The 12,494-nt window shown below is 34.0% G+C and overlaps 1 protein-coding gene across 1 annotated transcript in view; it reads right to left on the bottom strand.

The window, feature by feature from the left end:
- Window positions 1–1,316: 1,316 nt before the first annotated feature.
- LOC117106325 overlaps window positions 1,317–12,494 on the bottom strand; it is a 13,908-nt gene continuing 2,730 nt past the window's right edge. The window contains exons 3-8 of the mRNA XM_033247698.1: window positions 12,090–12,300; window positions 10,940–11,181; window positions 5,806–6,147; window positions 4,882–5,125; window positions 2,585–2,832; window positions 1,317–1,561 (exon numbers count right to left, since the gene is read on the bottom strand). Of these exons, the coding sequence (XP_033103589.1) occupies window positions 1,317–1,561; window positions 2,585–2,832; window positions 4,882–5,125; window positions 5,806–6,147; window positions 10,940–11,181; window positions 12,090–12,300 (1,532 nt within the window). The remainder of the gene's footprint in view (window positions 1,562–2,584; window positions 2,833–4,881; window positions 5,126–5,805; window positions 6,148–10,939; window positions 11,182–12,089; window positions 12,301–12,494) is intronic.

The raw sequence follows: 12,494 nt of genomic DNA, 5'->3' as shown, positions 1-12,494 counted from the left end.
CTCGGCCTTTCACCTCTATACATGCAAATCGTATCGTTGAGTAATAAACCAATATGCTAAACAAAGTATTAGGTATAGAATCCCTGGGGATACGTGGGGCTGCAGACGGTGCGATCACACTCCCCTAAATTGTATTAAGAAAAATAATTGTTGTATTGTATACGGTAATTGTTAAGAGCAGCTCAGCTCAGTCGTCTAATCTGGTGGTAGCCACTGTGTGTGCACTGAACCGTGGAGATCGCTAGGGTCCCCGGTTAAATTCCCATCGCTAATTACCGGTAAAATTTATAATGTATGAGAGTGCAATTTTCGGGCACCAGAGGTCCATATTCTCAAATTTAATGTTCAAACACTATGTGGACTCTCATGCAACCCCTTCCGCCAAATCCTGCATCCGCCCCAGCATCCATTAGAAGATCCATTAAACGATGAGAGCATATAATAGCATAACATATTGGTACATGGTTTGTAATAATTTGATCTTGGACTTCTTTTTCAACAAATTTGGCTTGTTACATACCACTGAGATTGGTCTGTAATTATTGTTAGGGCTTTACCTTTGTATATAGGGGTAGTCATTGATACTTTTCAATCGTTTAGAACCTTACCATTTATTAATGATTTATTTATAATGGAATATTGAGATTTTGCGATATGGCTTGATGCAATTAAGTCTAGTTTTTTATCCTAGTACCGAAAATATGAACATCAAGGTTACTATCTTTAGATAAACATGCCATTTTTTTTTAAATATCGCCAGTTACAAGTGTGTGAATACAATTTTGGGTTTTCTATTCTGTTGTGTCTTCTTTAATTGTGTAATTAATATTATTTTATATATATTAACATTTTCACATTCGCATCTGATTTGAATTTTCAAATTTTACTCGTGTATTCGTTTTTAAGTGAACGATTATTAAAAGGTGTGTGTTTAACAAGGTCACAGCCATACATAGTCTATGAAATTAGGTGTGATCCATTTAATTTTATTTAGCTTAAGTAAACAAAACTAATATACAAGATAATTGTAAATATTTTTCATTGGTTAATCTGCTAAAAGTTTCAATACAATAAATGTCACCAATGTGCTTTTTCTTTTGGTCATAAAAAGTAGAAATGATTATAATGGTCAGTCCAATTAATAGCCGATAGATCAACCACAGTCTAAATACTACCACAACCTAAATAAGATGGCTCCGATTCAGTCAATATTGCTCTACAGCAAACTATACTAAATTACAGTTAATGTAATTTCAAATCATTAAACGCTGCATTTTCAGCCACCAGGCATCTATGGGCAAAACATCCCGATGATTTCAACCAATTATCTGCAGATAATAATTTGGTTCTACGTCTTTGTTCTCATTTGGCATACATGCATTAATTTCATTGTAATCATCGCTAAAGTGAAACTCACTTCCTTTCCCTCTTCCTCGGCTCTCGGAATCGCGAACACTGTTTTCGACACAGTCCGGTGAACTGGTCACTTTCTGGTGGCGGTCTGTGTCTTTGTGACTTAATGTTGGAGAAGTCTGACCACCGACTATGGCATGTGCAATTCCTTTTCGGTTTCCAGTTCGTTTACTTCTGTCAACGTAAACACCCTCCCCTCAGCAGCGACTAAGACATTTGAGAGGGTTGTCAGTTTAGTCGCCGACGCTTCGACCGGAAGGAGTTTAATGTCTGTCTCTTATACACATCTAGATGTGTATAAGAGACAGCCATTTATCAGGATCCGTATCAAGCGTTTTAGGTTAGAATTTACAAAAAGACTACCCATATTGCAAGTCACAAACGATAGTACCAGTTGTAGCATCAATTCAGTTTTGTGTTTGCATGTGCTATATTTTTATTAACTTTTATCTTTCGTTATGTTTTAACTGTTTATTCTTACACATCACATTCTCCTAGCATATTACTTAGGTTCCCATGCACAGGGTGACCTAGCACAGCTTATTGCATACGGGATGTTAATTGTAATCATCATTTGTGCCAAGTTAAATTAATTGTATTATTGTGATTTAAGTTATTTAACATAAAACAAAAAAATTGTTTATGTTGAATTCTAGGGAGGTTGTTGACTCCAGATTGTCGAAACCCAGTTTGCCGAATGCCAGATTGCCGAGTCCACTTTGCCGAAACCCAGTTTTGCCGACACCTAGTTTTGCCCACTCAAAAATCATGAATCCCAGTTTTCCGAAACCCACTTTGACAAAAGTCTATTAAAAGCAGTGAAACATTAAAACAGTGTAGAATTCACGATGGATATCTTTCCATGACTGCATGTGTACGAAATACCGTAGTGGCACCAGCGGAAAAATCAAGGCAAATCATTATTTTTGTTCCTCCCATAATTATTCTAAAGCACAGCATGCTGTACTTTCGTATGGCGGTGACGACAAAATTCGGCAAACTGGGTTTCGGCAAACTCGGTGTTCTTACAAAATAAGATGATTTTCTAATTTACATTCATTCTAGACTATCAATATAGTATCTCGCATCTTATTTTTAGTTAGTAGAACAACGTAAAATGATTCTTGCATTTAAATTCTGTTCTCAGACCCATTTTTGAGCTTAGGCTTACCTGAATTATGGTATGCCACTTTAACTCCAGTATCGTGATACAACTGTTTAACTACGGTATCGTGGTACACCACCTCAACTGCTGCGGTATTGTGGTACAGGTATTCACTGTAATCTTTTACATCTTGGTACACAACTTCGTCAGCTGTAGTTTTCTGGTTTTGGACAACAGAGTTATGTGTCGCATAATCGTGTACATCTTCAGCTACATAGTCCTGATATTCACCTTTATCTACAGGTTTGTCATTTCTGTAAAAAAAAAAAAGTGCCAACGTACTTATGCTTGACCAGCAACAAAACGCCTAGAGTAGTGTCCAATGTAAAAGAGTTAGTTGTTTTGAAATTACTAGATTACCTTTATTACTCCTTAGGTTTTATGGGGATGTATTGAACTATTTTTATTTTTTATTCTGTAAATCCTACAATAATTACAGTAATAAAATAATTTCGTTTACAAAGCACGGCCCCTGTATGCGCTCTAAACCTTAATTATAAAACAGAAATGCTCTTTAATGTTACAAAATATATTACAAATGTGTGGTGGGACATAACTGATATTATTATTAGATATTTTGGTGTACTATATTAAATAAACCACTAATTTTATGAAAAAGGAATATTGTAAATTTGATATGAATAATAAATAAATTCGTATTGATTAAAAAAAAATATCTTTAATATTAATAGTTATGATAATAATAATAATAATAATATTAATAATGACAATATATTGACAATACTACTATAAAAAATGTAGTATATATTCATAATAATAATAATAATAATAATAATAATTTTAATAATGATATTGATAACGATTATGACAACAACGACTATGCCGCAATACCGACAACGATAACGACGCTGATAGAGACTGTGACAAAGATAATGATAATGGTAATAATAATGATATTTGTATTCATGATCATAATCAGGGGCGGCCCCAGCCCCTCCTGTTGGGGGGGTTTAAAAAAAAGGAAGAAGAAAGAAAAAAGAAATAATTGATCGCCCAATTCGCGTCAGAAGTTATTTTTGGGCGTCTAGAAAACAAAAACATGCTGGGGTACGCCCCCGGACAAGGTAGCGTCCCGATCGGCCCCACTTTCGGCCCCCTTTCGGACATCTCTGGATTCGCCCCAGAATAGTTATAACGACAACCATAGAAGTTATCAAACCATAATCGTTTAGTTGATTGCACCACGCTTAAAATATTATCGCCACGCTAAAAAAAAATATGTACTAGTAGATTTTATTCAAAACGTTACAATAATAAATACCGAAGTGCCGAACTACAGGCAGTTCAACAATGCTCCCATCTCTCTTTCAAGCTCTCTTTTTCAATCGCATATCGCGAAGCACCCTTCAATACACGCCTAGCTGCAGGATCTTTTTGTTCGCAGATTATTATATTGTTATTAATAATAATAATAATAATAATAATAATAATAATAATAATATGAATTTATATAGCGCATTTTCAGAATACTGTTCAATACGCTTCACATAAAAATTGATAAAATACAATAAAAACAGGCAACATTATACAATCAGATTACAAATTATTATATAGAGAAACTACAAAAATGTACTTATAATTAATTACATTGTTAAAATAATTAAAATTGGAAAATTCAGTTAAAAATTAAATATTGTTAGTTACCTAACAAGCTATAATATATAATTAAGAATTATTACAATACAATACAGATCAATTAAAAGTTTTTACAGGTTATTACAATAATAATAATAATAATAATAATGATAATGATAAGGATAATAATAATTTATTAAGAATAATAATAATAATAATTTATTAATAATAATAATAATAATAGTAATTGAACACAACGGCAAACATGCACTCGAATATGAGTACAAAATTATAACAATAATTTTATAGCTCCATGACTATACACACTGTAACTGGAGATTGAACTAAGATAAGAGGATATTTTTTTATCACATGAACACTTAGTGTGTACACATCTTTGTATAACAGATTCCATCTTGTAAGTTTTAGTTTTGATGAATTGTTTCTGTTTCTTCATAATTCAAGTATATATATAGGCCTATTGTTTGCATTTTTTTTGCAATTAAAGGTATCGCGTAGATGAAATTTAAATTGTAGGGCATGGGTCTGCCGCGTCGCTTCTGACACCATAAGTAATAGAAGAAATGGCAACGCATAGAATGCGCCCGTTAAAATTTTGCGCACCACCAATTTTTCTAAATTCTACCACTCTTCATGATGAGAGGGCTGGTTGAAGTCATAACAAAATACTGTGATAACATTATTACCCTGGTTTTGTTGTTCTCTGCCTACGTCGGATTTGCAAGAAGCTTAGTAAAATCATTGCGATTGTGACCACGGCACTTGACGCTACAACAGCAACAATCAACAAGTTAGGACCCACTTTCATTCCTGACAGGGTTCCCTTTGATGAATGCAGAAATCCAATTGAAGTGTATCCATGTACAGGTTGTGTTGAAGTTGGCATTGCTTTGGTGGCTCCTTGCACAGGACATATTCCCGTATGCACGCCTATAAAATGATTTAGAAAAAAAAAACCATTATTATGTCAGTATTGTGTGAATTTTGTTGTTTCTTTGACACAATCGACCACAATATTATTTTATATAAACTATCTCACTACTGAATTCCTGGACCCGCATTTAAGTTCTTCAGAAGTTGCCTCTTTAATCGTGCAAAATGTACCAAATTGTAATTCAGTTTCAAATTTCAATTAAATAACTTATGGATTTCCTCGCGGTTCTTTATTTATTTTATACCTCAAGGACCTTTATCTTTCTTCTTCAGTACTTAATTTTTTTTTCTCTATGCCAATCGATACTAACGTTTTTTTTATTTCGATCAAAATATCCAATCATTATTCGATACTGTTAATTCCAATCTAATTTCCATGTCCCACTACTTTGATAACTCTCTGACATCCACATGTTTTCTATAGACAAACATGGTTTTGTCCTTTACAAAACATGTTTTGGACAGACAACCATTGTTTTATCTTCACAAAACATGCTTTGTACAGACAAACATGGTTTTGTTTTTTACAAAACATGTTTTGTCTTTGACAAATGTAGCCTGTAGTGTAAGTAATAAATTAGGTTTAATATTTTCTAATACTAACATGAACAATGAAGCGTTTGCTATACGCAACTCGGCATCTCTTAACTTTTCCCATCCCTCCCTACCATACTTACCTGTGGACTCGCAAACGATAGTGTCTACCATACAAGTTGTGGTGCAATCGGTATTTGTAATGGTTACACTATTTGAAAGAATTAATTCATCCTGTACTGTAATTGTTGCACATCCCGTACCCTGTGGCAGGTTTTGGACATGAACATTGAATGTACTATCACCGAAGACGCTAAGAATATATAGCACGTTACTTGTCAACTGTTGGTACTCGCTGACGCTGTTTATTACGGTGATATTTCCACCCACTTTTTCGCATTCACGCTGCGCATCAATACATGATCTCCAATTTCTGTTCACTCTTATAAACTTGTAGCAGTTTGGTGATGGGTAGACATTATTTTCTGTGAACAGTAATGTAAAAATGATAATCATTATACTTATCGAACTATATTGTACCGGTATAACTTGAGTATGGTCATTTTGGTGTGAAACATATCAGAACTCAGTGGGGTGGGGGTGCGATGGGTACGTCTCCATTCTTTATATTTAAATATAAATAGCTAAATATTAACGAATTATTGTACATTGAATTTCATACAATATTATACTCGAAGTTTATTAGAGATGAATAGGCCTAAGTGAAAGTAATATTTTTGATCTCAAATCAACTCCATTTTTTATGCCTCATAATGACGTTATTATTTCCGTCCTATAAAACAGTTTATAAAAACAAAAAGGTCCATACCCGCATCCGTAATGTATCCGTTTGTATCCTTGAATTTCCAACCATAAATTGTGGGGTATATAATGTAACACGGCCAACCTGAACAAGTAAATCTACTAAAAAATAACAAAACATTAACACAACCCATTCAGCATAGGCACAAAAAATGATCGAGCCTTTGTTGTTTTTCGTTCGTGTGAGGTGAATAAGTTGTATAAATAACATCGTCTGAAGCGCATCCAGATAGAGGGATACGTACGTTCGATGAGAGCAGCTTCTAACTCAACCAGCTAAACTGGTGGTAACCACTGTGCGTGCGCTGAACCATGGGGATCTCCTGGTCCCCGGTTCAATTCCCATCGCTTCTCTCCTTGTGTTTCAGTTAGAGGGCTGAAATGCAAGTTACAATAGCGCACCGTCTTGATGAGACGTTTGTTGGTCCCGTGTGCATTAAGACCCATGTGCACGTGTGGAATATAGTTTACGTTATTGACAAAACAAATTTTGTTTCTAATTTGTTTTATGCCATTTATGTTATATCGAATCAGAAAACCTTGTATACAGATCATTCCAATCATTGGGTCATAACATAGTTTATCATAATACTGTAATACTTGTAATGATGATGAAAAAGCCTTCCCAACAATACAATCAAAACCCACAGATATAGATTAAATTACATCATTTTGTTGAAAGAATTAAGAACATTTGAATTTTGAAACCGGATACAATTTATGAAACATATGATATTAATTTCTTTTTAAAACTTTTTGTGTGATCAGAATTAATTATGTTGTTAGGAAGGATATTCCACTGAGCTATGGCAGATGGAAAAAATGATCGATTGATATGCACGAGTTATGCATATTGGACTACGCGAGGTTTTGAGTGATTATTTCGTCTACTACGACGCCCTGATTTAATTAAAGTGCCAGGAGTTACGGTACAAAGCGGATATTATTTACGAATCTGAACGATGTTACAATTTTGAGTACCAAACGCAATATGATGTGACCAACAAAGATCATTAGAGATACTGATTCCAAGATATTTATAACTGTTACGGTAACTTCCTTGATCTCATCAGCGGAGTTAAGCAAAATATAAACTAAACAGATCAGTAGTAGGGCCTAGTTGTTTGAATGTGTTGATGTTAGTTGACTGTCGAATTTGGGTTGATAAGTCATTCTAAAGTGCAATCGAGGCACAGATAAATTACTTACTTCCATAAAACTGAGTTAAAGGGCGGATGGAGTGTATTAAAATAGACTATGAGGAGGATCTCAAGGTCCTGTTAGGGGCATATAGATGGATGAGTTATGTAATGAATTTTGGGGACGTGTCGTGCAATGCTTTGACAATGAACAAAGTATCTTAAATGTTTTCCTTGCACACCAGGAAGCCAATGCATTTGCTTCATCACAGAGGTAATGAGATGACGAGTTGGAAATTGACGGACTAGACTGGCGGCGGTGTTCTGCAGACGTTGAATCTTGTATTACGTCCATTGCTGGTAAGCCAAACAGAAAAAAAATTACAACAGTCCAGCCTCGAAGAATCAAATGCATGGACCAAAACTTCGATTGACTTTGAATCCACATATTTTCGGATACTTCAAATGCGTCAAAATGATTCAAGCCCAGCTTTACAGATGTTCTGTATCTGATTAGACATTACAAGTGCAGAGTCTTTTTCAACCTGTGTTGGTGAGGGTTTAAAGAATTAGTCGCTAATCTTAATTGAGGGGCTCCAGTTGACAGGTTTAAAGCGTGAAGAAAAATGCATAAGCTTCATTTTGGCATCATTCATCACAAGTTTGTTAGACCATGGAGGAATTAGTTTTTCCATGGTTGGACTTACACCACGATCTAACTTCCGCAATACACATTTCACCCATTCCGATACTGCTTCGTATCCTATTCTATTCAGACTTCAGTGTTTTCAGTGTTATATCAAATAAAACAAAAATGCAAGTGATTGACGTATGTGATGTACATCTAAAGATTGTATAGACTTATTTTAAACGCTTCGTACTTAAGTTAGTTTTACTGTAAAAATAAAGTATATTATTTATATAACACACATTTCTATGCATTTTTAAATTGTGCGATAAAATCAAACGCTAAGATCAACATGGCTTTCATCCTCAACTCAGTTTTAATTAAATTAAGCTCTGCCAAAAAAAAAAAAAAAAAAAAAACACCATTTGAAAAATGAACTTACGTAGGACAATTTGCTCCCACTATTGCCATTCTCCAAGCTAGGACAAGGATATATTTTGTCCATTGATGCATTCCGTCACTATAGCATTAGGCCTGGGTGTTTTACCGTGAAGAAAATACTCACAATGATGCCCCGGTGATGTGCAAAGTTTAATATTGTCAAAGGCTCAGTACTTAGAAATAAACTTCCGCGATGATACCATCATAAGCAATAATCGCTTTCTAAACCATTGGCTTACTCTTCACATTAGTTTCTAGATTTACGGAACTTCCGTAGAAGCTACAAAAAGTATGCCTAAGTGTGGACAAATTAAGGAAATAGACAACACTACAGAAATTAATCATTAGTCTTAGACCCAAAAATATTATAGGTCTACAGTACATTGTAGTCTAACGTCCAGGACAATGATTTATCCATCAGCACTTTGGCAACATTTGTCCCTTACACCCTAGACCACTCAGATTGTCAGATTACTAATAAAATATTGTAAACCTCCCCCCCACCCCACAAAAAAGTGACCCATAAATCTTTGCCATGTCCAGTTATTTGAAATTATTCATTTACGGAAATCTAAAATGCATTTTACTATTAAATCGAAAAGTTTTTATAAAATAGTTTCGATTTGGTTTTCATTGCCATGTTAGCTTATCTTATGTAATTGATCACTATATATATATTCTCTTATACACATCTAGATGTGTATAAGAGACAGTTATTTAGTATGTTTAAACTCAACATAAGCTCATATTGCTATGAGGTATTTAGATAACCTATATAACATACACATAAATACACCAATTTCCCCAAACTCACACATCACACAGTATAGCCAGTATTAATATACATAGTTAATTAATATTAAAGTAAAATTTTTATAAAAAAAAAAACGTTCAGGAAAAATGGCAAATGGCAAAAAATTGGCGTTGATGTAAACGTGATGTAATCTAGGCTTGAAACACAGTGGCGGTTGAGTGATCCATCGTCGGAATTCCCAGGCGTTGACTCACAACTTCCATCATGATGTTGACCATCCCGGTGAGGTCATATTGATGACCCCAGCCCCAGTCACTTCGGGCTCCTGAATCGTCAAACACTTGCGGCCATGAGTCAGCTAAAATAAATATATAAGTCGGAATTAATTGATTTGATTAAAAGATCAGTACCAATGAGCCCAACATCCATCAAATTAATAAACTGCTTATTTGGAATGACCAAAAAGTTACCAAGTTCAAGAAAATAGACAAATGTTTGTGCTAACGCGAGAATATTTATATACCTTGTTTCGCGAACTTATTTTTTAAAAATCGTCAGAGGAATGCGGAAAAAACTAAAAAAAATGTTTGTTTTCCTATTTAGAAAATAGTTTTGTCAAAAACATCTAGATGGAGGAGAAAATAAAAATAAAATTTTACTGGTGAATGTAAACAGCTGTCTCTTATACACATCTAGATGTGTATAAGAGACAGTACACAATGTGAAAAAAATAGTTGACTGTTGAGAATAAGCATATAACACTGGGAGTTGTAGTAATGACATCACGATTGACTTACAACATATTTTATGCGACAAATAAATTAGATATGCCCATATTTGGGTCTAATATGACATCATCATACCCATATATGGATAAAGTAAGAAAAAGCAAATAAACGAAAAAAGGGGAAAATTGACAGAATTATAGAAAACAAATCAACAAAAGTGAATTTTGTGAAATATGATAAGAAAATCAAAACGATTTAAAAAAGAAATAGATGAGAGTGACAGTGAAGGTAATCAAATGCGGAGGAAGGGATCTGTAGAGGACTAAGGATTTTATCCCTGAGCAGTCCCCCAGGATAAGTAATATAAGAAAGAAAGAAAGAAAGAAGGATGGTAAAGAAACACAAAAGAATATTTTCAAGTTGCAATACTGTGGTGTATTTTAGGTTGGCCACCTGTGTAAGTTTACCGCTATCCCAGCAGTATTGGGGATTTGTATAAGGTGGGTAGGCCCAAAAGTAGAGGGCGCTATACAAACAGAGACAGCTATATTATTGCTGATTTCTAGCCGTTAACACTGTTAAATTATATATATAAATCATCAAAGAAAGGTAAATACAGTGTTCGAATAAACGAATAAATAAGTGTTCGAATAAAATAGCTTCTATCAATTTAGCGAATCGTGTCTCTTAGAGCAATATCTGTAACCGAAGTCTCGTGTTTAAATCCTTATCTGAAACTCTTATTCTACATTTGAAAAAATATACCTGAATTCTGGTATACCGGTACTACTTCTACCGCTGTATCATCGTACAATACCACTTCTTCAGCTGCAGTATCATGGTGGGCGACTTCAAATGCGGTACCAGGGTATTCAGTATTATTTATTACATCCTGGTAAACAACTTCGTTGGCTGTTATTGTGTTTTGGGCAGCAGGGGTGTGTAACGCATACCGACGTACATCTTCAGATACATAGTCTTGATATTCAACTATATGTGTGTCATTTCTGAATAATTGTAAAGTACCAACGTGTTTAAACACAAAAAGGTTTTGCAATTACAGTAAGGTTTTAGGCCTAGTGATTTGTTTTGTTGTCTTCGATAAGACCAGAGTTATGTCCCCTTAATAACATAGTTATTGTCCATAATATAAATGTATTTATAGTTTTCCAACAGGTGATTACAGTATTGGCATAATAGTTTATTTAAAGATGTATAGAGTATCGTTATTTATTATTGTGTAACGTTGAAAACAATAAATACCTTGTCATGAGAAGAAAATAGTATGAAAAAGAAAGAGCTAAACAAACACTTCAAACACTTTACCTAATGACAAAGGAAAGAAAAGCATGTCCAACGGCACAGACTGCTGTTCACCGGATATCTGCGCATGTTTTTATTTATTCATTTATTTATTATCTTTTTTTTATCGTTAGGGCACATAGAAAAGATTGTTAGATTATCACTCCCGCCCGAGTAAAAAAATTGGGAAATATTGCTGGGAGAATAAACTTTTTTTATTTTTTTGCCGCATCCTGTGTTTCAACAATGCAATTTTGTGTCGGGAAATACATTTTCTTTAAAAAACAATGAAATTAAACCAGTTTTTATACAATATTTATAATATTCTTGCAAAAGAAAAAACAGCCCCTTTCTCATCAATTAAAAAGCAATAGGCCTATTCTATTGTTCCGATTTTAAAAACAAAAAAACAAAAACAAAACACCACACTTATCATTTTTTTGAAGTTTAAAGAGTGATAATCTAATAATTTTTTCTATGTGCCCTTATCATAGTATTATTTTTAGGTTTAAATTCTGGTATAGTATATAACACTTACTATAATCATCAATAATTTTTTAGATTAATAATAGTAATAATAAAAATAATAACGTGATTGCATTAGGCATATTACCCTAGTTTTGTCCTCTGTTTGCGTCGGATGAGCAATAAAATCAGTAAAATGATAGCGACTGTAACAACGACGCTTGACGTTATAACAGCGACTCCCGACACGTTTTCCTTCGATGGACGTGTAAATGCATTTGAAGTGTATTCTGTCTTCTTGGCTGTTGCCATCGATTTGGTGGTTCTTGCCTCTGGACATATTTCCGTAATATGCACATCTTTAACATTTAAAAACCAGAAAAACATGTCATTTTCTTTTTATTTTTCAACTTAAAATAATTTCGTTTACAATAAACAGACAAGACATAAATCACACTGTAAAATCTCGGGGATGTAGGCCTACAGTAACGGTAGCACACAAATACGCAACATTATTTGTAGGTAATAAAATAAAAAAAATATATAAGGAAGC

The sequence above is a fragment of the Anneissia japonica genome, unplaced genomic scaffold (assembly GCF_011630105.1).
Source record: "Anneissia japonica isolate Jap-2015-1 unplaced genomic scaffold, ASM1163010v1 scaffold287767_len825999_cov190, whole genome shotgun sequence".
In the NCBI taxonomy this organism is placed as follows: Eukaryota; Metazoa; Echinodermata; class Crinoidea; order Comatulida; family Comatulidae; genus Anneissia; species Anneissia japonica.
Note: the sequence above shows the minus strand (reverse complement) of the source record. Positions and strands in the feature narration are given on the sequence as shown.